Here is a 27,096-nt window from a genome sequence, read left to right on the forward strand (position 1 = left end):
GTATGTGTGTGAATGAGTGTATGGGTGTTTCCCAGTGATTGTATGCAGCTGGAAGAGCATCTGCTGCGAAAAACATATGCTGGATAAGTTGGCGGTTCATTCCACTGTGGTGACCCCTGATTAATAAAGGGACTAAACCAGACATTAACTGTTATTTCCTATTATGCATGTCTAAATTGAACCAGCTAGTTTGCCATTGGTTATAGTGTTCATGTGCACATTTTAAGCCCTTGTTGTCATTCCTGTTGACTCTTTTTCAAAAGTACCGAAATTCAAATATAGAAGGATACTCATCTAGATCATGCAAAATAAGACAAAGAACAGTTCTTAGAAAAGTGAATGTCATCAATTTTGATGTTGTCTTTTTTTCACGTCTTAAGCGTTGTTACAGTTCCACTATGAAGTGTTGTCCCTCTGGATCTTCTCTTTCTCCAAAGCTCTTGTAACAGAGTGTGAGAATCAGTGCACAGCAACCTTTTAATCACCCGTCACATCTGTCATGGCTTGTTGAAGCACGACCGATGGCGTGAAGAGCTGCTCGTAGCCTTATACAAATCCCTCAAGCTAAAGGCAGGTACTGTAGCTCAGATGTGAACGTCTAAAGCTTTGAGTCGGAGATTCCCCTTTTATGTATGTTGAAATATATATATATATATTTATATATATTTTGTCTTATTTTGCATGATCCAGATGAGTATCCTTCTATATTTGAATATATTTATTTATTTATTTAATTTGAACATGGAGGTATTTATTTGCATTTATTTAAGTTAATGTATTATTATGTTAGATTATTTACATTTTGAATAGTCAGGCTTGAAATTTTATTTCATAATTAAAGCAAAGGATTGCAAATTATTTAACTTTTACAAAATTTCATGTCTGTCTTAATAAAAAAACTACTGTATCTGTCAAAAAATAGCATTAAATAAAAATAAAGTCTGTTCAATAGGCACCTGTATTTGCAATGCCTCTGGGCAGTTAATCCTGTCCTATCTAAAGAAATGGAGGAATCCTGAGGTCTCAAACTACTCTCTGAACTTGCAATTAAATTACATATTTCAAATCAGCAGCAAAATCTAAAGTGACCCATTATTACTGCTGCTTCAAGTGTTTTATTTAGTTTGCCCGGCTACTGCGCATGTGGAAAGATCGCTACATAACAATCTTTAAAATTTAAATCTTTAAAATTCATTTAACTTTTACAAAAGTTTACATTTGTCTGGCTTTTAATGGTACACAGACTTTGAATTTTCATTTAGTCAGCCCAAACGCTTCAGGTGAAGTGTCGCCCCATTACAAAATTGCCACTTTTAAGATCTGATTTCATTAAAAATTAGCGATCTTTACTGCCCGATTGATATAAGATAAAAAGTTTGTATCCGACCAGACAAGAAGCTCTACATTAAATTTAATTTCCCCCGCCATGTCTTTAAAATATGGAAAAATTTATTTTACCCTAGTGTTTTTAATGGATTTTCTGTGCTAGCCTGCTGCTAGCGGGTGGCACTAGCGTTTACATGGTCTTTTATCTTGTTTTTCATTAATACCTAAATGAATGCTTAAGTCTATTTAACTGATTGTATCTTATTACATTACAACATTGATGCTGTAAAAGTAACCTTATGAAACTTAAAAATAGTCACATAAACCTTTCACCAGAAGTTTTATTGGCTAAAAAGCTAGCTGTGCACTATAGCATTAGTAAATTATCTGTAAAAAATAGCAATATACAAAAGATTTTTTTTTTATGTATCTCAGGTTTAAAGTCATGGCTACATTGCATCTTACTTGAGTAACTGAGACATTGTTTTAAAGGATCACTAAACTTCTTTAACAAAACATGAAGTCCCATACTGTCTGTCATTGAGAACCATAACATTTCAAGACCTGCTGACTAGAATTTCAAAAGCGAGAAATACTTTTAGTATTTACTTTACATTTTCTTCTTCTATATTTACCCATATATTTACCCATATATTTTTATTTATTTATTCATTTATTTATTTATTAATTCATTATATTTTCAGTTGGTTTATTATTTATTTATCTGTGTCTTGATTCATCTTTGCATACTTATTGAAGTCCTCAGAAAATGGGGAGGGTGGGAGATGGGAGGGATGGTGCATAAAAGGGGATAGAAAAGTGTAAGTTTGATTTAGAGGTGTACAGTTTTCTTATTTTGTTGCTATATATTTGATGGCATCTCTTTGCTAATATGACTTCTATTTTTCATATACATTTATAAGTTTATATATTATCTGGAAAAATGCAATAAAAATATTGAAAATAAAGTCACGGTTAGTGTTAAAGAGAGGCTATAAATAGTGCTAATCTTCTTCTGCAAAGTGAGCATTTACTTCACCAATATTACAACCAACTTTTATATTCGTACGCATGAATATGAGTCTACAGGTATTGTTGCTAACAAAGTGACAGCACTAACTACTCTCTACATATATGTGATAAAGTGTTTTTGGTAGTTTTTGTAGATTTGTGTCTATACAAATTGTTTTAAAAACATAGTGTATAAATGAATCTTTTTAAAATAAAAGGGAAAAAAAGGTTCCTGGTTTTGATGGCGTGTACATTTCGCCTTGGCACAATTTCATTGCAAATATTTGGAGAAATGATCTTCCCTGTAGCACATATCTCTTGTTAACCATTTGAGTTACATGGCAGAGATAAATGTGACATTGTTTACAAGCTGTTCTACTGACGTCTTCCTGTGGTTGAATGCTGATTGAGTGATTACACAAGACGTGAGATTAGTAAAGAGGAAGGAGGGATCACATTCACTTGTTGCAGTTTATACTGAGTAGGCTGTATAAATCTGTCATGCCTCGTCAAAGAAAGTCAAAACAGCATTTATGGTTTAAACTGATTGAATGGGCAGTATTTGAAAAATTAGACTAAATTTCGTATCTGAAGTAGTAAAACAAAGCTGATTATTGGAAAGGGTTCAAGGTTTAACTAAAAAAGAATAGAATAAAAGATCAATCTTAGGATTCATGAATAGATATTTTTTTTGTATTAAAGTGATGATAAACAAAATTACAGAAGTTTCAGATGAAGTTTTGCACATTGGGATGACATAAAATGACATTCCAAACTGAAAGACCTGTATAGAGAGTTTTTAGTTTTAATACAGTGGTGTGAAAAAGTGTTTATCCCCTTGCTGATTTCTTCTTTTTTAGCATGTTTGTCACACTTTAATGTTTTAGATCAACAAACTAACTTAAAAATTAGTCATAGATAACACAAGTAAACACATCATACACTTTTTAAATAATGGACTTTATCATTAAGGGAAAACAAAATCCAACACTAAATAACCTTGTTTGAAAAATGTCTGTCCTTTCAAATTAATAATCAGTTGGGCCACAATCAAGCATTTTCAATAACTTGCAATGAGTCTGTTACAGCTCTGTGGAGATTTTTGCACAACTCTTTGCAGAATTGTTGTAATTGAACCACATTAAAGGGTTTTCAAGCATAAACCACTTTTTTAAGGTTACCCCACAGCATTTCAATTGGATTCAGGTCGGGAATTTGACTTGGCCAAATAAAACACATTATGCAGTTTTTAAAGCATCAAGGTTTTAATCATTAGGTGAAAGCAAAATTCAAAACGACATAGCCTTGTGTGAGTGTTTGCTCACTGAAGCGAACTTGGGTTCTGCAGCAGAACAATGTTCCAAAGTACGCCAGTATGTGCTGTTCTGAATGGCTGAAGGAAAACAAAATGAAGACTTTGGAATGGCCTAGTCAATCCTGACCTGAATCCAATTGAGATGCTGTGGCATGAGCTTAAAAAGGCGGTTCATGCTTGAAAACCCTTCCATGTGGCTCAATTACAACAATTCTGCACAAATGAGTTGTCCAAAAATCTTCACAGAGCTGTTACAGACTCATTGCAAGTTATTGAAAATGCTTGATTGTGGCCCAACCGCTTATTAGTTTCAAGGGGCAAACACTTTTTCAAACAGCGTTATGTAGTGTTGGATTTTGTTTTCCCTTAATGATTAAATCCATCATGATGTGTTTACTTGTGTTATCTTTGACTAATATTTAAATTTGTTTGATGATCTGAAAGATTAAAGTCTGATAAACGTGCAAAAAAAAAAAAGAAATTAGTAAGGGGGCATTTTTTCACACTACTGTACACGCACTTGTATACCTTTGAGCAACATTTTGTATAAAAGTTGGCGCTTATCAGATCAAATTCTCCTGAAATTCAGACAAATGACATAGAACAGTTAGAATAATTGCTCAATGTAAACCTGTTTAACTTCTCACATACGTTAAACTTTTACAATCCTACTAAAAAAGCCCTAGTCATGAATGGCAGGCACAAGGCTTATCATTCCCAATCTCTGCCTTTCATTTTTTTTTTTTACCCCTTTCTCTTGTACCAGACGCCTCGAGCCTCCATCCATCCATTCTTCACAGTGGGATTATTGATTTCATTTTCATATTGCTGCAGGTCCTTGGTTGTAAACAACCTTCCCCTCTTTTCAAAAAGTGAATTGATCCTCGGTCCGCCTGTGTTAGAAGGAACCAATCAACGCGAACACCATTATCTTTCTTTTTTGCTGCCGTTTCCCTTTCTCTTCTCCTTTTGTGTCCTGAAATAATAGAGCTCGCATTGGCAAACAACATCAAGCATAATGGCGAGTTTGTTGGCGGCACAGATTCCAAAAGTTTTTCCGAAAGTGGCACGCTAAAGTGGTTCGAGTTCAGAACAAACTTATTGTTCCTGCAGCACATTTACACAATATAATAGATGGCGAGGATTATCTTGTTTGCAGTAATGGCTTGAAAAAGCTTCACGCGGCCACACCGAGAAAGACCTTGAGGGAAATGGATGGAGAGGCTTTTTCTTTATTTAATTTTTATTGCACATCTATAGAAACGTGTAAAGTGGGGGGGGGTTGGGTGAATTAGAAAGCTGTGATTTGCGCTCCATTGAAATATACGACGAGACCGTTGCCTTGCTTTTTTTCTAAAAGCCTTTAGATCAAAAAGGTGCAGTGCTGTGGAGACCAAATTACACGTGTTAATGTATTCAGCCCTGGAGACGCAACATATATGCGCTGAGTTACGGCTCTCGTTCATTTACGCCATTCAGCCTTTATCAAAGCTGTAGGAAGGAGTACATTAAAATTCATTGTAATCTTTGGTCTCGTGGGGAATCTAACTAAGATAAGTGGTTGTTGTTGATTAGCTGAACGTGTGCCGCTGAAATGGGGTTTAGAAGCCGCTGTGCTTTACTGGCTGCTGTCTGTTGGCTAAAGGGATTACAGCTACATTTCTGCTTCTTAGCCCTGATGATCAAGCATACGCCAAGCAGAAAGAGTTTATTTTACTATTTCTTTGTATCACAGAGACTAAGGTGGTGGTGTTCCTTGTTATCAAAATTTATCGCTTACTTTCATAAAGATCCAGTTCAAGTAGACATTACAATTATCATCCTGTACTCACCATCGTGACTATTTCTTCTGTCATCAGGACAAGTACAGCAAATTAAAAGGGTGAATTAATTATTAAATAAACAAAAAAGCAATAAAAACAACCCCAAGGGGGAAACCATTAGCAAACAAATGAACAAGCAAACTTGATTGGGCAGAGATCAGGGCTGGACAGAACTGGACAAGACTCAACTGGATTATGACATCTTACGAACTGGCACTGGACAGCAGACAAGAGGAAACTATAAGCTGAACACATTAACAAACAAACGAGTAAAAATAACAAACTAATAATGGGTTAACAAGGAAGGTTGGACTAGACAATAGACAGGAGAGCACATGTAATGCAATGTGGTATTTACGTAGAGCATTTATCGTGTGGCCATACACCCAAAGCGCTTCACAATCATGAGGGGCACTCTCCACACCACCACCAGTGTGCAGCATCCTCTTGGATGATGTGACAGCAGCTACATGAAGATTGAGTGAAGAGACAGTGATAGAGCCAATTTGGTGAAAGGGGATGATTGGTAGGCTATGATTGTTAAGGCCAAAGGGAGAGAGACCCTTATTTTTTACGCCAAGTGCCATAGGATTTTTAATGACCACAGAGTCAGGACCTTGGTTTAACGTCTCATCCAAAAGACGGCGCCCACTGACAGTTTAGTGTCTCCTTTAATTTTACTGGGGCATCAGGACTCATACAGACCACAGCTTGAGCGCCCTCGTGATGGCCTCACTCACGCCACTTCCAACAGCAAACCACGTGGTCAATGTAATATGAAGCCGCGTACTTGCACAACACCAACACAAACAGAACGCAAGACACAAGCCACGATAAATGAAAACACTCACACATTTAACATGAATGTTCCATTACAGCGTCAACAAAAACCAACTAGACTGAGACGCTGAGAATAAAACAGTATGTTGCAGACAAAACAAATACATGCACAAGGACGAGAGCGCTCATCCAGAGCATGACCTAGGGATGGCTGCTGTGAAACTGACAATTTGATACAGTGTCGAGATCGCAAATCGCAAGTGTTTAAAAACACTGCACCGAAGCTTGATCCAAAACACCCAGATCATGTGACTAAGCTGATTCGAAACACTCAGGTCACGTGACTAAAGAAATTCAAAGCATCTGTCATTTCAGAGGCATTTTCAGATCTATCGAATCTACGTTTGGCTGAAAGGGTCAGATAAAAAAACACAAAAGTGCACAAAGTTATTGTGCTGCAAATGGCCTGGACTACTTGATGTATTTTAGTAATGTCACTTTTTATGACCAAAACAAGACATATTTATTCACAAAGTGTTTATTCGGATGTCAGACCAATGTTAAATCGAAACGCGTTACACGTACAAAGGATTTAAAAACTAACATCTGTAGCTGCATCACCCTGGTTTCGAACCCATTATCTCTGCTTGCTAGTCTGGAACTTTCACCGCTTCACTAAATCACAATTTGCTTAACTTCCTTTGCTGAAACTGTTTCACTGGGTGTCACTGTAGAGACGGATTTTGAAATGTTTCATGTTGGGTTTCATGTAGCCTCGCTTTGCCCACCATTAGCATGCCCGGACCTCGTCTGCCCATGTTGAGTGGGATTGCACAGGGCCCGAGGTCAGCCAAGACTGCACTAATACAAATGACAGGAAATATGAGTGCTCGACCCAACAATACTTCTGCCGAGCACAACATACTAGACAAGAAAGAACTGGTGCCTGGACTCTGCCTCTAAAACGAGAGTTAACAAGACTTTATTTTTCAAATGCTCTTTCGAATGAATTATTTTCCTTTTCAATACAGAAACCTTGACTCAGAAGTTGCTAATAAATTTTACAATCACAAAGGAAGTAAATCATTGAACTAAACATGATGTTTAATGTTTTCTTGTAAAACTAATAATAAAGATTTTTCTCAAATTCTAATGCTGCAGTTGCTCGATTCATGATCATGTTATTCCAAACCTGTTTGTTTTGTGTGTTTTTTTTATGCAGCTGCATGTTGGATCATTCAATTGTTAGTAATACCCCCAGAACTTTACAATTCTGGGACCCATTACAGTCATGCCTTTCCAAACCCATTAGGCTTTTCATCTTCAAAATGTGGATATGTTTTAATGAAACCTGTGAGATTTCTCTTCCTCCATTGAAAGTCATTAAACCAAACCCTTCATGCTTCAGAAGTTCAGTCCATAAAAGTATTCCTTATGAATCAAACTATTGTAAGTGATTACAAAATGTATACCTTAATGTTGATTGTGTGGTCGTTTTTTAAGTTTAAAGATGACATTTAACACTATTTTCCAAGAGATTTGGGTGGAAAACGGGCTGTAATAAAAACTGAATAATCTTCTCATCTTATGAACTGTCAACCACCGGGAACCAAATCAGTAACTATGTTTACATGGAAATGAGTAATTAAACTATTTGCCTTAATCTGAAAAAGACAATAATATGATTAAGGTATTTGCATGAGTTGCTATTTGAATGTTCCTTTTTCTGATCCCGTTTTACAGTAAATTAAAGTCATTGCGTCACACGCTTTTCAAATTTGTGTAATTAAATGTAATTAATGGGGTTTTATTGTTAATTTGTGAACTTTACCTGCTGTTTGGCACTTTTACTTTCATTCAGGAACATTTCCTGCATGGCACCTGTAACAAATGAGATGTTGGATGCGAGAATGAGCTCCACTGTTTTAATGGAATTTGCTAGCGCATGACGTATGGGAAAAAACCCTCCAATTTCATAGGGTATGTGTCTGTGGTTCTTCACTGACTCGGTAGGTGTATTCTGAGGGGATTCATCAGAATAAACAGCAAAAATAAGTCCAAGGTACTCGAAAAATGTGAAATTAAAAAATAATAATAATAATGTTTCCTTATTTTACAAGTATCTTGGACAGATTTGCGCTGCATATACATCTCTGTTTCCTCCCAAAAATACCCTTCTGTCGGCTTTTGTGGTCCTGGGTCTCATTTGTGAATAAATCTAATCTTAACAAATCACTCAAACCAATAAGTGTAACTCAAACAAATCTTTAAACATCTTAAGAAGACGTTAATGGTGGATTGGAAAGTTCTTAAGTGGTTAGCAACTTAAATTTCAATTTGTATTTCACACAAAGCTATTGTATAACGTGAATGCAACACTTTCATCATACTTTTCTGGTGTCTTTACTTTTTTTAAATTTGAAAGCTTCAAATGCCCATTCAGTATAATTGCATAAATCTAAATCTCAGTTTTTATCTTAGTGTTAAAATCGTTAGAGCAGTTTGTGTGTTGTTAGGCCTTTGTCACTGAAATTGATTTAATTTGCACCTACAGTAGCTACGTTTTCTTTTTCTTTGAGGAAGGGATATTGGAACCAAATGTGACAATACTCTATGCTTGTAATACAAAAAGATCAGATCCAGAAAATGGCTGACTACATGTTCTTTGTATCCGTAATTCTCCATTCATCTTCCAATCTGTAGTTCTTCTCTTGTGACTTGCTTCTATGCTTTCCCTCTCCAATCGTTCTATCGCTATTGTCTGCACTTCACACTATCAAACGGCATATCAAACCTATTCTGAAGGCTTCATTTTGGCTCAGGCTTGCCACATGGCCTATGAACGTCCTAACAAAGGCTTTGAAGCCACAGTCAGCGGGGGGAAACCTGAAGCCAAGAGCCTGAAACACAATGGCTGACGTGACCTTTCGGTATCGCAGTCGCACCACTGTGTTTTCCTTCAGATAACCCTGATTATCCACCGGACAGACATTGTTCAGCTAAAAAGCGGCTTCTGGACTTAAACTATAGAATCTCTCAGGTTTTTTTTTTACATTGAGTAACACTGCAGTCCATTCTCTCTTATTTTTTTCCCCAACACTCTCCAGGTGTGATAAAAATGCATTAGGAATGGCTTTCTTGCTTTGTTACCCCGAAAGCCTCCGTGTGCTGTTTCCCATTTGGCGCCTGAACAAGGCGGGCTCACTTTGTCTGTCTGGTCTCCAAAAAGCTCTTTCCTCTGTTTTATTCTATTGAAGCTGTTAGCAGGAGTGGCAAACACACTGTTTGGACCGGCCATCACTCCATCCACAAAGGCAGGTTTGAAGTACCTCCACGGAGTGGCTTCAAAGACATCTATTTTTTTTTTTTTACGGTTGTCATCAGACATCATAAGGAAGAGCATCCAAATTGTGGGTTCCTTTACCTACAACAGACAGGTTTTTGTTTGCTTTTTTGTTTTCGGAATGAGGTTATTGTGTTTCAGACTGTTCGGATGGAAGAAATGGCTTCTTGATTGAATTGAAAAAGCATTTTGGGAAAAGTGAACGCTCCTATCATTCAGGTGGTACAGGGATATTTTTTGTGTGTGTTTTTTATTTGCTCTGCTTTCTTGTTTCACCTGTCTTTTCTACAGCTGGTCGGTAAGAAGTTTCTTTGAGTTCTAGATTGCCTGTCAAGCCCCTGAAATGATGGATCTCTGATTCAGCTCCGACTAAATGCACATTGGGGGAGCTGATAACGATACTATAGAGTCTTCTTAATTGTTGTTTTTCTATAATAAAATGAAATTTTAAAAATGTTATTTCATTTAGTTAAAATTTAAAAGCTTTGCTGTGTAAAAAACCATAAATAGGTGTGTCAATTTATGAATTATTTAAAAAAAATTTAATATTCAGACAGATTTCAGCGGGTTTTTTTTTAACATGACATTATAATTATTATTTTTTTCAAAAATATATATAGTAGAAGCCCCCCTGTGATTTTCCAAATATTTCTTAAATGATTTTTAACAGAACAAAAAATTTTCAAAGTATTTATAGTTTTTTTTATTTTGGCTAGAATAAAAGCAGTTGTTATTTTAAAAAAAAAATCATTTTAAAGTCAAAATGATTAGCTTTTGATTAGATTACCCCCCCCCCCCCCTTTTTTTTCTTTTTTTTTTTTTTAACAGAACAAACTACTGTTATACAATGACTTTACTAATTACCCTAATTTGCCTAATTAACCAAGTTACCCTATAGTTAAGCCTTCAAATGGCATTTTAGGCTGAATGCTAGTATCTTGAAAACGATCTAGTAAAATATGTACTGTCATCATAGCAAATATAAAAGAAATCAGTAATTAGAAATGGGTTAATAAAGCTATTATGTGTAGAAATGTGTTGAAAAAATGACTTAACTTCTTGACTTAAGTCAAGAAATTTTAAATGTAAATTAAATAGTGTATATTTTTAAAACCATGGAAATTAAAAATGAAGAAATAAGTTCTCATTATATAAAATTTAAGGTCCCCCACACTTCTTGAAAGTACTTAATTTCAGAGATTCAATGTCTGGAAAGTAGTTTCAAGCACTTTCAAGGACCTGTGTTTGCTTTTATTACATTTTTAATTAAATTAGTAAAATCTTTGAACTTGACTTTTTAAAAACAACATTTTGGTTTAACAAAACATCATTACTCGCATGTACATTAAAGAGCCCCTATTTTGCATTAAAAAATGTCATATTTTGATTTTAGGGGTCTTCAACAATACGCTATGCATGCAAGGTCTTAAAACACTTTTATTGTCTTATAAAATGCATTTTTTTTTTACATAATTACCCCAACAACTCCTATATGATTCCTTCAGCGATTCATTTGCACGAGGCTAATCTGCACTGATTGGTCAGATGATCCAGTCTGTTGTGATTGGTTGACTGGGTTCAGCACGAGACAGAGAGAACTGCCCAACATGGCTATGTAGTAGCACAGAGTATGTGTGAGCCCAATGCAGGAATGCAATAATGCAATGCAGTTAAACACCAGCATATTACTCTACTCTGAACGCTAACTCCAAGTTATAACAATGACACACATTCTGTAGTAATCCACACAGTGGCAAAAGTTGAACTATTCTGAAAATTGATCGTGCCGCGCAGGTGTATGAATAACTAACAGTGGCCATAGTAAAGGTACACAACAGAGGATTGCGAGTTCAGAAACGCATTTAAATCGGTAAAGGAAGAAGCATGCGCCATGTTTTCAACGTGGTTTTAAGTGCAATATGTGAAGAGACCCATACAGATTTAACCTGAGAAATACAGTACAAGAACTGATCTATAATAGATAAGTGATTACAACTTACACACAATTAAACACACAAAACTACACAAAATCATGCCACAGTTTTAACTATACTTACATGTTATGATCCGGAGGAAGAAGAAACTGTTCCATATGAACTATACAGTTACTGACAAAGTTTTTGACAAAGTCCCATACATAATAGTCTCTGCTGTTTATTCAATAGCAAATGGCTGACAAATTCTATGTTGCAGCGTAGGTTATTGTATCAAAAATCAGAAAAATGACAGGAACAAACACCACACGGTTGGCTATACTGTGGTATTGTCGTTTATTCCCCGCAGCCGAATCTACATCTGTCGGTGATTGTTATCTTCGAGTCATGATCAGTCATGTAATCCCCCGCGCTCCACTAATGTCTGAAGGGAAAGTGCGTTCACATTTTACCGGATCCAGCACTTCATATTTGGTGATATACCGTGTCGATGTTGATGCATTGAGGCAAAAGATTCGAACCCAACACGGTGCATTTATTCAACGCTGAGACAAATTTTGTTAAAGAATCAATAGCTTTAAACACTGTGAACTTTCAGATTTAAGCCTCAGCTGGATGTCTTCATTCACTTAGAGCTATGTTTCACACTTCTGGAAGCTCATTTATATGTAACGGTATTAAGCGTAAGTTAATGTTAGCTACACATGCTGGGATTGTAAATTACATCGGTTCTAGATTTTAAAATGTCATTGAAAATCCTTGGATCTGCTGTTCATGAAAGAGTGGGAACCCTTTGAATTGTATTAAATGATATTAAATTGCAGTTTATGTGAAGGAGAGTGATTCAATAAAGGTGGATTTGACTTTAGCTCAATTTATATTTATACTTATATTTAGTTCTTGAGCCATACAAGAATTTGATACTAGATAAGTACTGCAGGCCAAAAAATGTATTGGTGTAGTTTGGGCTTTTGTTGTAAAATCAGTATATTTTTTTGAAAGCACAGAAAAAAATGGCTTTTCTATTTTCTTTCGATGAGCTGTTGTTGCATGATGATGATGTCATTAGAGCAAAGGCCATTTCCAGCTTTATGTCCAGAAATGGAGAGGCCAGAGGTCATGCATATATTCGTTCCTCTTCACATTGTCCTGTCACAGCAGACATGATGTAGTGGCCAGAGAGCTTGGGGTCACCGAACCCACCCGACCTTTGAGAAAGAAAGTAAGTGACATTGCGCTCATGTTTGAAAGATAAAAGTGTGAGTGTGTGTTTCCGACTTCCACATGTTCTGAAGGCCAATCTGTTTTACAGTCAGCTTTAGTTGTATGAACAACCACTAAGGCCTACATGAAGCAAATGTTGACTGTGAACAAGTAAACAAGACTTTCAGAAATCCTGACCATGAACCAACGTATTAGTAAAATATCTGCGATTATACTACTCAAACGTTTGGATCTATATTTTGAATGGTTCACCAAGATGATCAGAAAAGCCAATGTTTGTGCAGAGAATCAGAGTCTGATAACCATCCTGAGGCGCTCATAGATCAAAACAGGGAAGTAACTGCAGGCTAAAAAGAGAGTGTGGGGTATAGAGACAATTACAATGGGCCCAACACTGAGCCTTGAGGAACACCGTCACAAATACAAAAAACATTTTCAGTAAGCACGGACCCCAATTTCAGCTAAAAATCTTCTTGAAAAAAAATTCTCTTACTATGTTACAAGTTTTTTTTTTTTTTTTACAGCGCATCCGGAAAGTATTCATAGCACTTCACATTTTCCACATTTTTTATGTTACAGTCTTATTCCAAAAAGGATTAAATTAATTTATTTCCTCAAAATTGTACACACAATAATGACAATGTGAACAAAAGATTTTTTGAAATTGTTGCAAATTTATTAAAAATAAAAAACCTGAAAATTCACATGTTTATCAGTATTCACAGCCTTTTCCGTGAAGCTCAAAATTGAGCGCAAGTACATTCTGTTTCCACTGATCATTCTTGAGATGTTTCATCAGCTTAATTGGAGTTCACCTGTGGTAAATTCAGTTGATTGGGCTTGATTTGAAAAGGCATACACCTGTCTATATAAGGTCCCAGGGTTGACAGTGCATGTCAAAGCACAAACCAAGCATGAAGACAAAGGAATTGTCTGTAGACATCCGAGACAGGATTGTGTTGAGGCACAAGGCTGGGGAAGGTTACAGAAAAATTTCTGCTGCTCTGACAGTTCCCATGAGCACAGTTGGAGTGAATGCCAGGTGTTACATTTGGAGAAAACCAGGCACCACTCATCACCAGGCTAATACCATCCATACAATGAAGGACGGTGTTGGCAGCATCATGCTGGTGGGATGTTTTTCAGCAGCAGGAACTGGAAGACTAGTCAGGATGGAGGGATAAATGAATGCAGCAATGTACAGAGACATCCTGAATGGAAACCTGCTTCAGAGAGCTCTTGATCTCAGACTGGGGTGATGGTTCATCTTCCAGCAGGACAGTGACCCTAAGCACACCACCAAAATATCAGTGGAGTGGCTTCACAACAACTCTGTGAATGTCCTTGAGTGGCCCAGCCAGAGCCCAGACCTAAATCCTAATGAACATCTCTGGAGACATCTGAAAATGGCTGTACACCGTCACTTCCCATCCAACCTGATAAAGCTTAATAGGTACTTCAAAGAGGAATGGAAAAAAATTCCCAAAGACAGGTGTGCCAGGCTTGTGGCATCATATTCGGAAAGTCTTTAGGCTGTAATTGCTGCCAATTTGTAATATTATTTGTAATAAATTTTCAACAATTTCAAAAAATCTTTTTTCACATTCTCATTTTGTGGTATTGTGTGTGGAATTTTGAGGAAATAAATTAATTTAATTAATTTTGGAATAAAGCTGTTCACCTGTGCACATAAAAAAATGGAAAAAGTGCTCTGAATATTTTCCGGATGCACTCTGTTTTTTATTTTACAAATTCCAAATGTCAATATTATCATTCAGTGCGTTGTTTTGCAGAAAATATAACATATTTAATATTTCCAGATTTCAAATGATACCAAAACCTTTAATACTGGCCTATTTTCTGCACATTTATGCACAAAATGTTAATGTTCTTATTTGAATTTTAGTAAAACGCATTAATTACCAAATTAACATTTTACTCAAAACCTGTATCTATTAATGGCAAATCCAGATGACCGAGAGCCACTTTCAAATGGCCTTTTTGCCACCAGAGCTGCATATAAACAGTTATGCTTTTGTTTTTGAACTGTAAGGTGTTGTTCCTGCATTTTCCAGCAGAATCTGACCTTATTTTTACCTTATTCTTAATCTGACCTTATTTTTACCTTCATCAATGGCAGTGAAGAGCTTTGTTGATCAGAAGCACATATTTGATGAGGATGAATAAAGTTTTAATGTAGCATCATGAATGTTCGTTTTGTTCTCTGTGTGAATAGACATTTTGTTCTCTATTTGTCTTGCTTTTTTAGTTTTTAAGGCCTTAAAGTATTGAATCTTTTCATGAAACAAATGAACACGGCTCGATGAAACTTCCCACCTAATAAAAGGTGAAGTGAAAAAGAATTATCTCAGCTCTTATCAGGCTCATTAAATGCCCAATTCAGGACGTACTTTATGCCAGATGTGTTGCAGAGAACCTTCTTACGCATATTTGATTGCCCTTGTCTGTGTGATTTAGACTGAAATGAAAAGAGCCAACAGATCAGAGAGCAGCGCATCAGAAGTTGGTGAAGTTAAAATTCTTATAGATAAACTCGCTGTCGCTGCTGGCATTTTTTTTTCTTCTCTTCATGTGCTCTGCTCAGTGCAGAGTTCAGAGTCGAGCTCCCTCTCGGCCTTGTTTGTTTGTCTTGTTTGATCGTTCTTCTTCATCTGCTTCTCTCTTGTTTGCCATCGCAGCGGCAGCAGCTGTCTCGTCCTGTCCTTAATGGTGAGAGCAGTTTAGACAACACCTCAGAGAATGGGGAAAATGAAACTCTAACATCAGCTCAACTCTTTCTCCTGGTTACATCACTTTGTTTGGTGGACATCCAGTTTGCTATTTAGATTTATAAAGGTTCACAGTGCCCCAGAAAATGGCAGGAAATGGTATTTTAGGTTGTGTTTTTTTCTAAAGTGAATCAAGAGAAAATGTAGGGTGGGGCTTGATTTTGCTGGTCAGGAATTGATCTGATGGTTGCAGTTGACTATTGTTTGGTCTCATGTGATTGATTGGTTGTTCTGCCAATAAATATCATGAAAGAAGAGGGGGATGTTGGTAAATGTTTTTTTTTTTTTTTTTACATGGTTATACTATAACCCAGATTTAACCGAATGGCTTTTTAAGTTTATTAAAAAAAGAATAATATAATAAGTACACCCTATCACAGTATTATATTTGAGCATATACAGTGCTCAGAGTACACCCCATTTTGAAAATGAATATTTTTATCCGTTTTTCAGTAAATATAGGTAATATATTTTGGTGCATTTAAACAAAACAGGTTTATTAAACAGATATATTTATTTAAAAAAATATTTTAGTCACAGAACATCTTTATAAATAGAAGGAAAATGCATTTTTTAAAATTGTATTTCATATTTTTCCCTAACATGTAAATTTGGGCTTCTCATTTTTAAACCATTATTGTAAGTTTTTTTTTTTTTTTTTTTGTTAGATAAGTTCCAGATTTGACTTAACTAATGTATATGCACAAACATAATATTGTATATCTTCCTATAGAAAATATAAATTTAAACGAGAGATTTGTGGGGAGTGTACTCATACAGTTAAAGTCAAAATTATTAGGCCCCTTTGAATTTTTTTTTTTCTTTTTAAATATTTCCGAAATTATTTTAACAGAGCAAGGAAACTTTCACAGTATTCTTTCTGGAGAAAGTCTTATTTGTTTTATTTCAGCTAGAATAAAAGTAGTTTAAAAAAGTAGTACATTTTTCTGAATCATTTTAGGGTCCAAACTATTAGATCCTTTAAGCAATTTTTTTTCAACTGTCTTCAAAACAAACCATATTTAAACAATAACTTGCCTAATTACCCTATCCTGCCTAGTTAACCCAATTAACTTAGTTAAGCCTTCAAATGTCAGGAAAAAATAAACACTGGGGCTAATAATTCTGACTAAAGCTGTATATGCTGAGCACTGTACATTAGTCAGTACTGAAGCCAAATCTGGAGCTTATCTCCAGATAACAAATTTACTTATGATAACGGTTCAAAAACTAGTACACCCAAATTTATATGTTAGGGACAAACATTAAATGCTAAATTTAAAAAGAGCAAAATAAAAAATGTAATTTTTTTTTTTTTTTAATTTTGTAAATACAAAAAATACATTTTGTAAATGTTTTTTCCTCCAATATTTTGCATGAATTCAATTGTATTATCTTTTAGTTTCTAAATATGTTTGGTGACTAAAATATTATTTGAATAAATATATCCTTTTAATAAATCTGTTTTGTTTAAATGCACCAAAAGATATTACCTATATTCACTAAGAAATGGATCTTTGTGTGTATTTTCTCACTTTTTTAGGCATTTGTTTAGTCACCTAAATCATCAGTCATCAAACATGTAAGCTAATATGTATTGTTAATTCCAAGCTAACTCCATGTGCATGAAGAACATTTTAAGTATATTTTAAGTATGTGAGTTGTTTATTTAATCGTTAGTCTTCCAATTAATTCCAAAATTGTGATAAAGGTACAGTAGGTGATCTGCCTAAATGCTAACCGGTTAGCAAAATATCTTTCAAATACAATCCCTCCCCTGTCGTCCAAAGCCACGTCTTGTGAAATCGCAAACACGCACTTTAAAGTTTACAAAGACCCACAAGGTCATGTCATTCACCAGTTACTACTTGAATGTGAAGAGACTTTCAACCAGCACAACAAAAAATATTTATAAAGACAATCACCTACTGCACCTTTAACTCAGATTAGGGATTGCAAAATGCACATGGAAAAAGAGAGGTTGGGATTTATAGTATAAGCAAATCATAACCAATCATATCCAGTAATACCTGGTTAGAGCCATTGCCCCCTTTTGCATGAATTTCCTTCAGTTATTCTCAAAAACCCTCCACCAAACCCACCGCTTTTTGTGTGACTGTCAAAACCAACATAGGCTCATTCTGAAAACATAGCCTTATATACATATACATATATACATTTCTGCAGATTGCAATGTATTATGTAGCCAGAGGTACCTATGGCTGCATTTTTTCTTTAACGTTATGGGGTGGTATGACGCCATTTCTTTTCGCCATTTTCTTTTTCTGGATTGCTTTTTAAAACCCTGCCGTTTGGTTTTAGGGAAGTGGGTGAGCGCTGGTCAATCTGCGCTTTTGAAAACACTGTTGCTTGGGTTTAGGGAAGGAGGGTAAGTCAATCAGTCTACAGCTGCCTATGGTGGATTTACAAGAGAAGGTCAGTTGAATGGCACTAGCGAGAGAAATTTGAGATCTTAAAAAAAGTGTACGCGGCAGCCTCTGGTGCTGCATTCGCAAAAACAAAAACTGCGAAAAAAGTAGCTCCTGGGACGTATTTGGCGCTCTTTAGACATTATATAGGGCTACGTTTTCAGAATGAGCCTGGGTTGGTCAAAACTCAATGGGCTTATTGGTCTCTTGCTATAAGTTGTTCCTGCTGGTGTCACTGTTGGACAGTGTTACTTTAAAAAAACTGTGATATTCCTGCATTTTAATGTCATATTTTGTCATTTTTCTTTGGTTATATCCTGCTTTTTTGAAGGATCTCAACCCCTGCCTCTTCAGAAGCAGCAGCCCTGATGCATACTTCCCTTTATCATTATGCTTGCATAATAACACGCACAGACACATACTTCCATGTATGTAGTGCTTATGCTTTTTTGTTCTATTCATTTTTAAGTGTTCCTTTGTCAGATAAAAATTGCAGTATAAGGTCACAAATAACATCAATCTCACTCTTTCACTCCTTTGCACTCAAACATTCTATCTTGTCAGCATTTGTCCTTCATGCATTGTACACGGTGAGGAATTCGTCACCGCTGTGATATTGATCTATCAGCTTTCTTATTTGTGTTATACGCTTCTCAGCTCTGAACCTTTTTTTTATGACACCCACTCTTCGCCACACTATCATCAACCGCGGGTCAATACGCCACATTGGCACAGTCGATGGGTCGGTGTTCCTCAGGGCTCAGTGTTGGGCCTGTTATAATTATCTCTATATCCCACACTCTTCATTCAGCCTCTCCTCCACCTCCAGTTAGTTCCTTGTTTTGATCCAGGAGGTCCTCAGGAGGGTTATCAGAGTCTGATTCCCTGCACAAACATTGGCTTTGGCTGCCTTTGACCACAGGGAAAGACAGTCCGATCAATAAGGGACTGCAACATATACAAGCCTGCTGAGTTGACAGTGGCCTTGTGTGAAAGCTGTGGAAGGCGACCGCTGGGCAGCTTCTTTGTGGGACTCCGCTATGTAGGTCGAGTTACTTATAGAGAGTGATCTTTAGTGAATTAAATGTAGCTCTGGTGAAACCTGTGTTTGGGGGCTTTTTCTTCTCCACCTTTTATTTTTTTGTTCGTTGAAGGTCACAAAAATGTTTTACCATGCTTACATTTGTTTTTCTTACTTTCTAAATGTGTAATATATGTGTAATACACACTCAGCGGCCACTTTATTAGGTATATCTTACTAGTACTGGGTTGGACCCCCTTTTGCCTTCTGCCTTAATCCTTCGTGACAAAGATTCAACGAGGTACTGAAAATGTTCCTCAGAGATTTTGGTCTATATTGACATGATAACATTGCGCAGTTGTTTCATACAGACATCACGAAGGATTAAGGCAGAAGGCAAAAGGGGGTCCAACCCGGTACTCAATGGCCACTTTATTAGGTAGTATTGAATATGTCATCGTTTTTCTCAGAAAACATATTTCTAAAGGTGCTTTTGACTTGAAATTTTCACCGGATGCTGATAGAACCCAAGGAAATCCATACATGAAAAGAAAACTAATCTAATCTATATTGACATGATAGCATCACGCAGTTGTTTTATACAGACATCACGAAGGATTAAGGCAGGAGGCAAAAGGGGGTCCAACCCGGTACTCAACGGCCACTTTATTAGGTAGTATTGAATACGTCATCGTTTTTCTCTGAAAACATATTTCTAAAGGTGCTTTTAACTTGAAATTTTCACCAGATGCTGATAGAACCCAAGGAAATCCATATATGAAAAGAAAACTAATCTAATTAGTTTACAAAAGAAGTTATGTGTAATAAAATGAAATGACACAGAGAAAAAGCTATTGATCTCTTGAAAGGAAGGTTTACAAAGGGAGTGAAAGCCCAGACAGCAGCTGAAATCTCTCAGAAGTTTTTCAGCATCTCTCTGCCCTTTGTCATTGTAAACTAATATTAGCTGCTTCAGTCCAACATTTACATTATCAGGATGATAAAGATGAACCCAGGGTGGACATTTCAGCAAGACAATAATCTAAAACACAGCCAAGGAAACTCAAATGTTTTCAGAGAAAGAAAATCAAGATGAAGAATGGTCTAGCCAATCACCTGACTTGAATATAATAGAGAATGCAAAAAAACTACGCTCAGATTTAATAGACGAGACCCACAGAACCATTAAGATTTTTACACTCTGTTGAAGTCTGTGAAAAAAATCACACCTGAGCAGTGCATGAGACTTCATTCTCCATATGGGAGGTGTCTTTAAGCTGCCATCACCAAAAAGCCTTTTATATAAAGTATTAAATACATTTCAGTAGTTCAGTACTTTCTCCTTGTGCCATTCTATTGTTAATACACAGAACTCATTTTTCAGATTTTTTTGTTTTGTTTTATTTTTTTGTTTGTGTTTTTTGTGCTTTACCATAATCTGGTTTGATTCCATGTCAACAGCTCCTTTAGAGATATTATTCCTAGGACAAAACATGACGTGTTCAGTACTTCAGCACTGCTGTACATGCATAAATTAAATCAAACAATCTAAAGTTGTGCATTTGTGGCACTTGCGTTGTGTGCATTATTAGTAAACCAGTCAAACTTGTGAAATATGAAAAATAAGTTTATTTTCCAAAAGTCCACAAGGCCAACAAAATTGGCCATAGCTGAAGAAACACTCATTCATGTGAAGCCTGCGTCTTTTCTACAATCACTCCTTTCACTAAAAAAAAACCCTTAACCCGCTTTGAAAGCCAATTTAATGTTTGTTTGAGTCGTTCCGAGGGCCATGCAGAGTAATTGGTATCAATGCTGCAGATTTCCTGACCCAGGCTGATTTCTACCTCTGGGCTGAAAGAAGCGAATCCTCTGAGGTTAAACCGGCCCTTTGGTGAGGCTGACAGGTTGTTAATTAACTTGCTTTGCAGCGTCTTCGTTTTGCTTGCATGTTTGCCGAGGTCAAGGCAAACGCTGTGAAATAATAGTTATGTGGGTTGTTCAAAATCTGAGTGATGTCATCACAGTGTCCTCCCTTTCGCTGATTGTCTTTGTTTGGTCTTCATCTCCCTCCTCTTCTGATGGCCTGTCCTCCCTCCATCTGCTCTCTCCAATGTATGGTGCTCCTCCGAATGACTGGAATTAAAGGCCTGACCTTTGCTGGCTGATGATTACCCATGCAGTGTGGTCCACCCCCTTTGCCCCAAACCCACAACCGCTCATGCCACAGACTAGTGGTGCACCGAACTCGATTTTTCATGGCTGAATGCAATTACCAATATGTTTTTACATATCTTTTTATACAAGCAGATTGGCTGATTTCAATAAAAAATGCATTTAAAAAAGTTATTAAATAGTACATTTTTTTAAATATAAAGTAAAATTGTAGTTTCATAGCTTTGCAAAGCTATATGCGATATTTCATGCGGATTTTGTCAGTAAAGCCGGTTCTAGTAAACCTCCACATGGGCATTTGGATGGAGCAGCATTTACTACATGTAGTTTACTGACAAGCTGCGCAAAGTTACGTTTTAAATTGAAGTCAATTTAAAAATCCTCTATTTTGCATTATAAAAGGTCATATTTTGGTTTTAGGGGTCTCCAACAACAGTCTGATATGCATGCCAGGTCGAAAAAACACTATCATTGTCTTATAATATGCATTTATGTAACCTAATTATCCCAACGACTCCCATATCATTTGTTCAGTAATTCATTTGTTCCCAAACCCCTCCTTAACTCCATGCTAATCTGTGCTCATTGGTCCAATGACACAGTCTATTGGTCGACTGCTTTCAACTTGAGACAGAAAGAAATGCCCACCATGGCTTACCAGCAAGTAGTCAGAGTGCAGAGTGTATGTGTGAGCCCAATGCAGGAGTTCATTAAAGCAGTGCAGTTAAACACCAGCATATTACTCTACTCTTAACCGTAAGTAAAAACAGTGACACACATACTGTATTAATCCACACAGCGGCAAAAGCTGAACTATTTTGAAACATGACCACTGCACGTGTGTAGGAACGTCTGACGGTGGTCATAGCAACAACAAACGGCAGTAGATCACAAGCTCGCAAACCCATTTAAATCGGTAAACAAAGGGGCATGCACCGTGTTTTTAATGTGGTTTTTAGATGTGATGTGAGAATATAAAGAGTTAACCAGATACAGTACAAATGGCTACAAGTAACAAAACACAATTAAATACATAATTTGCAAGCTAATGAAAACAAGGAGGCAATTCTTTTAATCGCACTTACTCACTTGTGAAATGGAGAAAGAAACCGATCCATAAACTGTGTGCTGTAAAGTTCCTGTCATGCTCTGACAAAGTCCCATACATCAATAGTCTTTTCTGATCCTTTTTGAATCCCCCATTGTAAGTGTTTAGACTACTGAAGCACTCGTCAGAAAAATGACTGCAACACAGCACAAGGCTGGGGCTATAATGCTGAGGTATTTTTGCAAAAATAAACTTTAACCTCTGACTAAGAAAGTTAGTGCTATTTTCCCAACCTACTCTCACGCTTCAGAGCATAGCGTCTTCGTGACATGATTTATCTGGGATCTACTACTGTGTTTGTAGGCAGGGCGGGGGGTTTCAATTTTCCCGGATTTTGCATGCGCAACAAAGGGGCAGGGCTTTCGTTCCATATCAATGTCACGCCGTCACGTCTAAAGACTCGTTACCGCTGCAATTCATTGGAACCACTATGAGTCGATTCTTTTATAGATGAATTAATAGTTTTAAACACGGTGCATTTTCAGATTTAAGCCTTAGCTGGATATTTCAATTCACTTAGAGCTGTGTTACACACTACATGGAAGGTCATTTTTAAAAACCCATATTAAGGGCTCTTTAGTCAGACAATAATGCAGTCAAGTAGGGTTGGAAAAAAATATTGGAAAAATCGGACATTGCAATATTTAGTTTTGCTGCAATATATATTGCGATACGAATATATTTTCACCAGATGATTTATATAGCTCTATTTGGAAAAAAAAGTATTCCTTTAGATCTATTGGGATGATCAAGCCTTCTTCTATGCAGTGCATCAACATAAAAAATAAAGAATTACAAGCATATATAAAAACAACAGAGTAAAAATAAAAATATTAGAGTTTGAAATGTGTTGATTGATGAATAAGAAGAGAGGTCCTAAATATTGATGTAAAATAGTGAGACTTTTTTAGTTGTTGTTGTTTTTACTTCTGTATTCTCTTAGTGTCAAGTTATAATGCAATAAAGATATAAAAATAAAATAAAAAGTTTTCTGGGAAATGTAACCATATTCAAGTACAGAAATTGAACAATCAAACATAAAATAACATGGTCATTATCACTGTATAAACCATATTTAAATTTACATTTAATTTATATTTTAAGCTTTAATAAAATATGCTTAATAAACTTAAATTTTAATAGACTAACGGATACACGCATTGTGATATCGACATATTGTTCAGTCCTAAAGTCATAATATTAATTCTGCAGTAATGTAAGCTGTTTGTGTAGCTTCTCATTAAACTACAGTTCTGCGTAGTAAATGCTGCTACATCTAAAAGCACTTAAAAAAATAACTAACTATGTTTACACTCCAAATTCACTTCATAAGTTCAGTCGAGGATTTGAAATAAGTAAGGTGATTCTGTAGTCGTGTTTATAAGGCATCCTGGATCAATGACATTTACTGGGTTTTGTGTTTTTTCAGAAAAAAAGCACTCTCTGGCCTTTGAAGGAGTACTCATCGAACATTCATTCATGACAGAATAATTATCCAGTCCAAAAAAAAAAACAGTAGACAGTAGAAAATCCAATTTCATTCTCTGCCAGTAGGTGGTGCTTATAAAAAAGTAGTAATAACAGCTTTTCCTTGTTTTTTCATGCGTCACTCTTGCCTTTGTCAGTTTCTGAAAGGATCGGATGTCAGAAGCACTTCAATTATAATGTTCACGTTATTATTATCAGCTTAAGAAGTTTGTTATTTCAAGTATAGATGCGTGTCGAGCGCAAGCGAGAAAGCAAAACCACTCGTGCATTAGACGGCCTTTAGACAACTAACTTACATTAGACAACTAACTTACAGGGCACAGGGTAGATCCTGCTGTTCTTATTGGTTTGTGGCTATTCACCAAGACGACAGCAAGGTTTGTTTGAGCTCAGGTCGACCATGGCTCGTTATTATATGTTTTTTTACAGTGTAATGTCTCGGCTGTGTATTTAAAAATGGTGATTTCTTTATTTTCATTCTCCTGGCTCTGTAAACCAGTAGCGCTCAGTAGCTTGTCTTGCTCCGCCTTTTGGTATCCTTCTGTTGTACTAGGTACCCTTTTAAAAGGGTACCAAAAAAAGTGGTACGATACGGTTTGCTTTTAGGTACCTTTTGACTGTGGAAACGGCCACAAAAGCGTACCGTACTATACCACTCAGTGTAAATGGGCCAAAAATAAACTGCACATGGATCCTCAACTTTGTTGTCTAAAATAATTCATCGTACTTGTACAACTTTTAACCTTAAAAAAAATTGAAAAAGGCACGTTTGCTAACATTTTTAATAGTTTGAAGTGATGTATTGCCTGGGTTGGTGTTGTAAATTATGCTACAAAAACCTTTTGTCAATTTGTCAACAAAGTCAATTTGTTTAACTGTGGAATTTTTAACATCAAAAGTTGATACGTAAACTGTTAATTAACATATTTTGTAGAGTGTATTATTCATGTATATCGACAATGCATTTCAATATTCTGCATTCACACTGCTGCTCCATCTATTTACACTTGTCAAAGAATTATAGATAATCATATAAATTGTGTCCTGAAGTATTGATATTGATTCTATAACATGTCTCATCTCTTTCTTTCCGCTTTTCTCGACAGAATCTGCTGGTGAATCATGGATAGAGAGGATCATGGTCACCTGTGGCTCGTGTTGATCTGTGTCTGGTTTCATGGGCCGCTTCATCTTTAGCCTCCACATCCAATTACCATCTGATCCCGGGACTCCAATGTACTGAACTGCAGATCACAGGCCTCCATGAGTATTTCATTATCTGCTACAGCACTGACAGTGGCGTTTTTATAAGAGTACACTCAGGAAATACTGATGCTTTTATTTGTCAGGATTCTTATTTATGCATTGTATTTCGCCAAAAAGCAGAAACTTCATAAACAGATAGCTGCCCAAAAGCTGATCATGACTCCTGTTTTTTATTGCCTTTTTTATTATTCTAAAATTTAATCAATTTGTGGGTGTCATGGTGGTTCAGTGGTTAGCACTGTCATCTCACAGCAAGAAGGTCGCTGGTTTCAGATCTGGCTGGGACAGTTGGCATTTCTGTGTGGAGTTTGCATATTCCTCCCGTGTTGGCGTGTGTTTCCTGCTGGTGCACTAAATTGAACTAAATTGACCATAGTATATGATTGTGTGTGTGTGATGCTGTGTTCACACCAGACGCGGAACGCGCGGATAAATCGCGCTATTCGCGTGTAAATTGCCATGTGAACATTTGAGATTACTCGCTTCATTCGCTCGTCAAACCCCGCTTCATTCGCGCGTCAAACCCGCTTCATTTGCGTGTCGAATTCACTTCAGAACAGACGCGAATTCGCGTGATGGGCAGGGCTTCTGTCTGCCCCGTGACTCTAGCTTCATAGCTAAAGGGCTAACATGGATTTTATGAAGAAAATAACAGTGTTTATGTGCTTTATGAAAGATGATAAACAGCATCGATACGTCGATACGTTTAGAGTCCACTACATCCTTTCAGAGGTGCGTCCAGCTCTTTAAGCTCATAAACTCCTCCAGAAACTGAACCTGGCTGATGGAGGTTTTTAGCGGTGCTTCTGACTGAGCCCAGCCCAGTTTGATGAACTTCTTGTCGGTGTCTGTGGGGGGATTTCCCCTGGGACACCAACAACAGGCGATACGTCATAATCAAGCCCCCCACAAGAGCAAGCTTCTGATTGGTTAACGCGGTGCGAATGTCCGCTGAAGTTCAGATATTCGAACTTGAGTGAGTCGCATGAAACGCGCATTAAGCGTGTCAAACGCGCAAAACGTTAAATTCACGCCACGTCATTCGCACGTATCATGCCATTCGTATCACGCCATTCCCGCAATTAGCGTCATACGCGCCGCGCCATTCACGCGTATCGCGCCACAGGATGTCTATTCGCGCATTTGCATTGACTTAACATGTAAATCACCCGCGCTTGATGCGTGTTCCGCGTCTGGTGTGAACGCAGTATGAGAATGCAAGAGTGTATGGGTGCTTCCCAGTCCTGGGTTGCGGCTGGAACCGGCAACTATTCCAGCCGCAACCCAGGACTGGGAAGCACCCATACACTCTTGCATTCTCATACTGCGTTCACACCAGACGCGGAACACGCATCAAGCGCGGGTGATTTACAGCCGCAACCCAGGACTGGGAAGCACCCATACACTCTTGCATTCTCATACTGAATGAAACCTATGCAAGAATAGTTGCCGGTTCATTCCACTGTGGCGACACCTGATAAATAAGGGACTAAGCCAAAGGAAAATTAAGTGAAAGTGAACATCTGAAGTGGTCTTAAAACCTAAATGTGTATTAATTACTTAACAATATATTTTTTTGCAGTAATAATAAAGTAGTAGACTAGTAAACTAATATTCGTTATATAATATAGTATATTTATTATTTATTAACAATACAAAAACAATATTTTTGATCCACTCCAAATGCTGACTTTTATTTTAGACAAAATTAGGGTGCACTCACACTAGACTACGAACCACCCCGGGCTCATTTGCCGGTTCGTTTGACAAGTGTGAGTGCTTCAAATCGGACCTAGGCATGGTCCAGTTGGTCAATCCTGGATTGGTTGGAAGAGGTTTGCTTGAGTGCGGTTCGGTTGGGCTTTGGCGTGGTGTGCTTGTAGTGTGAGTGCAAAGTGTGCCTGAGCACTAAACTGAAGACGCAACATCATGTTTAAGGGACTGTTCCATATGAATTTATTAATCATACTTACTTTTCAATGAACACAAACTGTCAAACTCCACACTGTCAAAACATACAAACTCCACACAAAAATGCCAAATGATGATTGTCACAATTTCAGT

General features: G+C 36.9%; 1 protein-coding gene across 3 annotated transcripts in view; it reads left to right on the plus strand.

The window, feature by feature from the left end:
* chchd6a (coiled-coil-helix-coiled-coil-helix domain containing 6a) overlaps positions 1-25,186 on the plus strand; it is a 135,398-nt gene extending 110,212 nt beyond the window's left edge. For all 3 annotated transcript variants that reach the window (XM_005162311.5, XM_005162312.4, NM_001005584.1), the window contains one exon: positions 24,873-25,186. In XM_005162311.5, coding sequence (XP_005162368.1) covers positions 24,873-24,896 — 24 coding nt within the window. In that variant the 3' untranslated portion in view covers positions 24,897-25,186. The remainder of the gene's footprint in view (positions 1-24,872) is intronic.
* The last annotated feature ends 1,910 nt before the right edge of the window (positions 25,187-27,096 follow it).

This window comes from Danio rerio, chromosome 23 (assembly GCF_049306965.1).
Source record: "Danio rerio strain Tuebingen ecotype United States chromosome 23, GRCz12tu, whole genome shotgun sequence".
Lineage (NCBI taxonomy): Eukaryota > Metazoa > Chordata > Actinopteri > Cypriniformes > Danionidae > Danio > Danio rerio.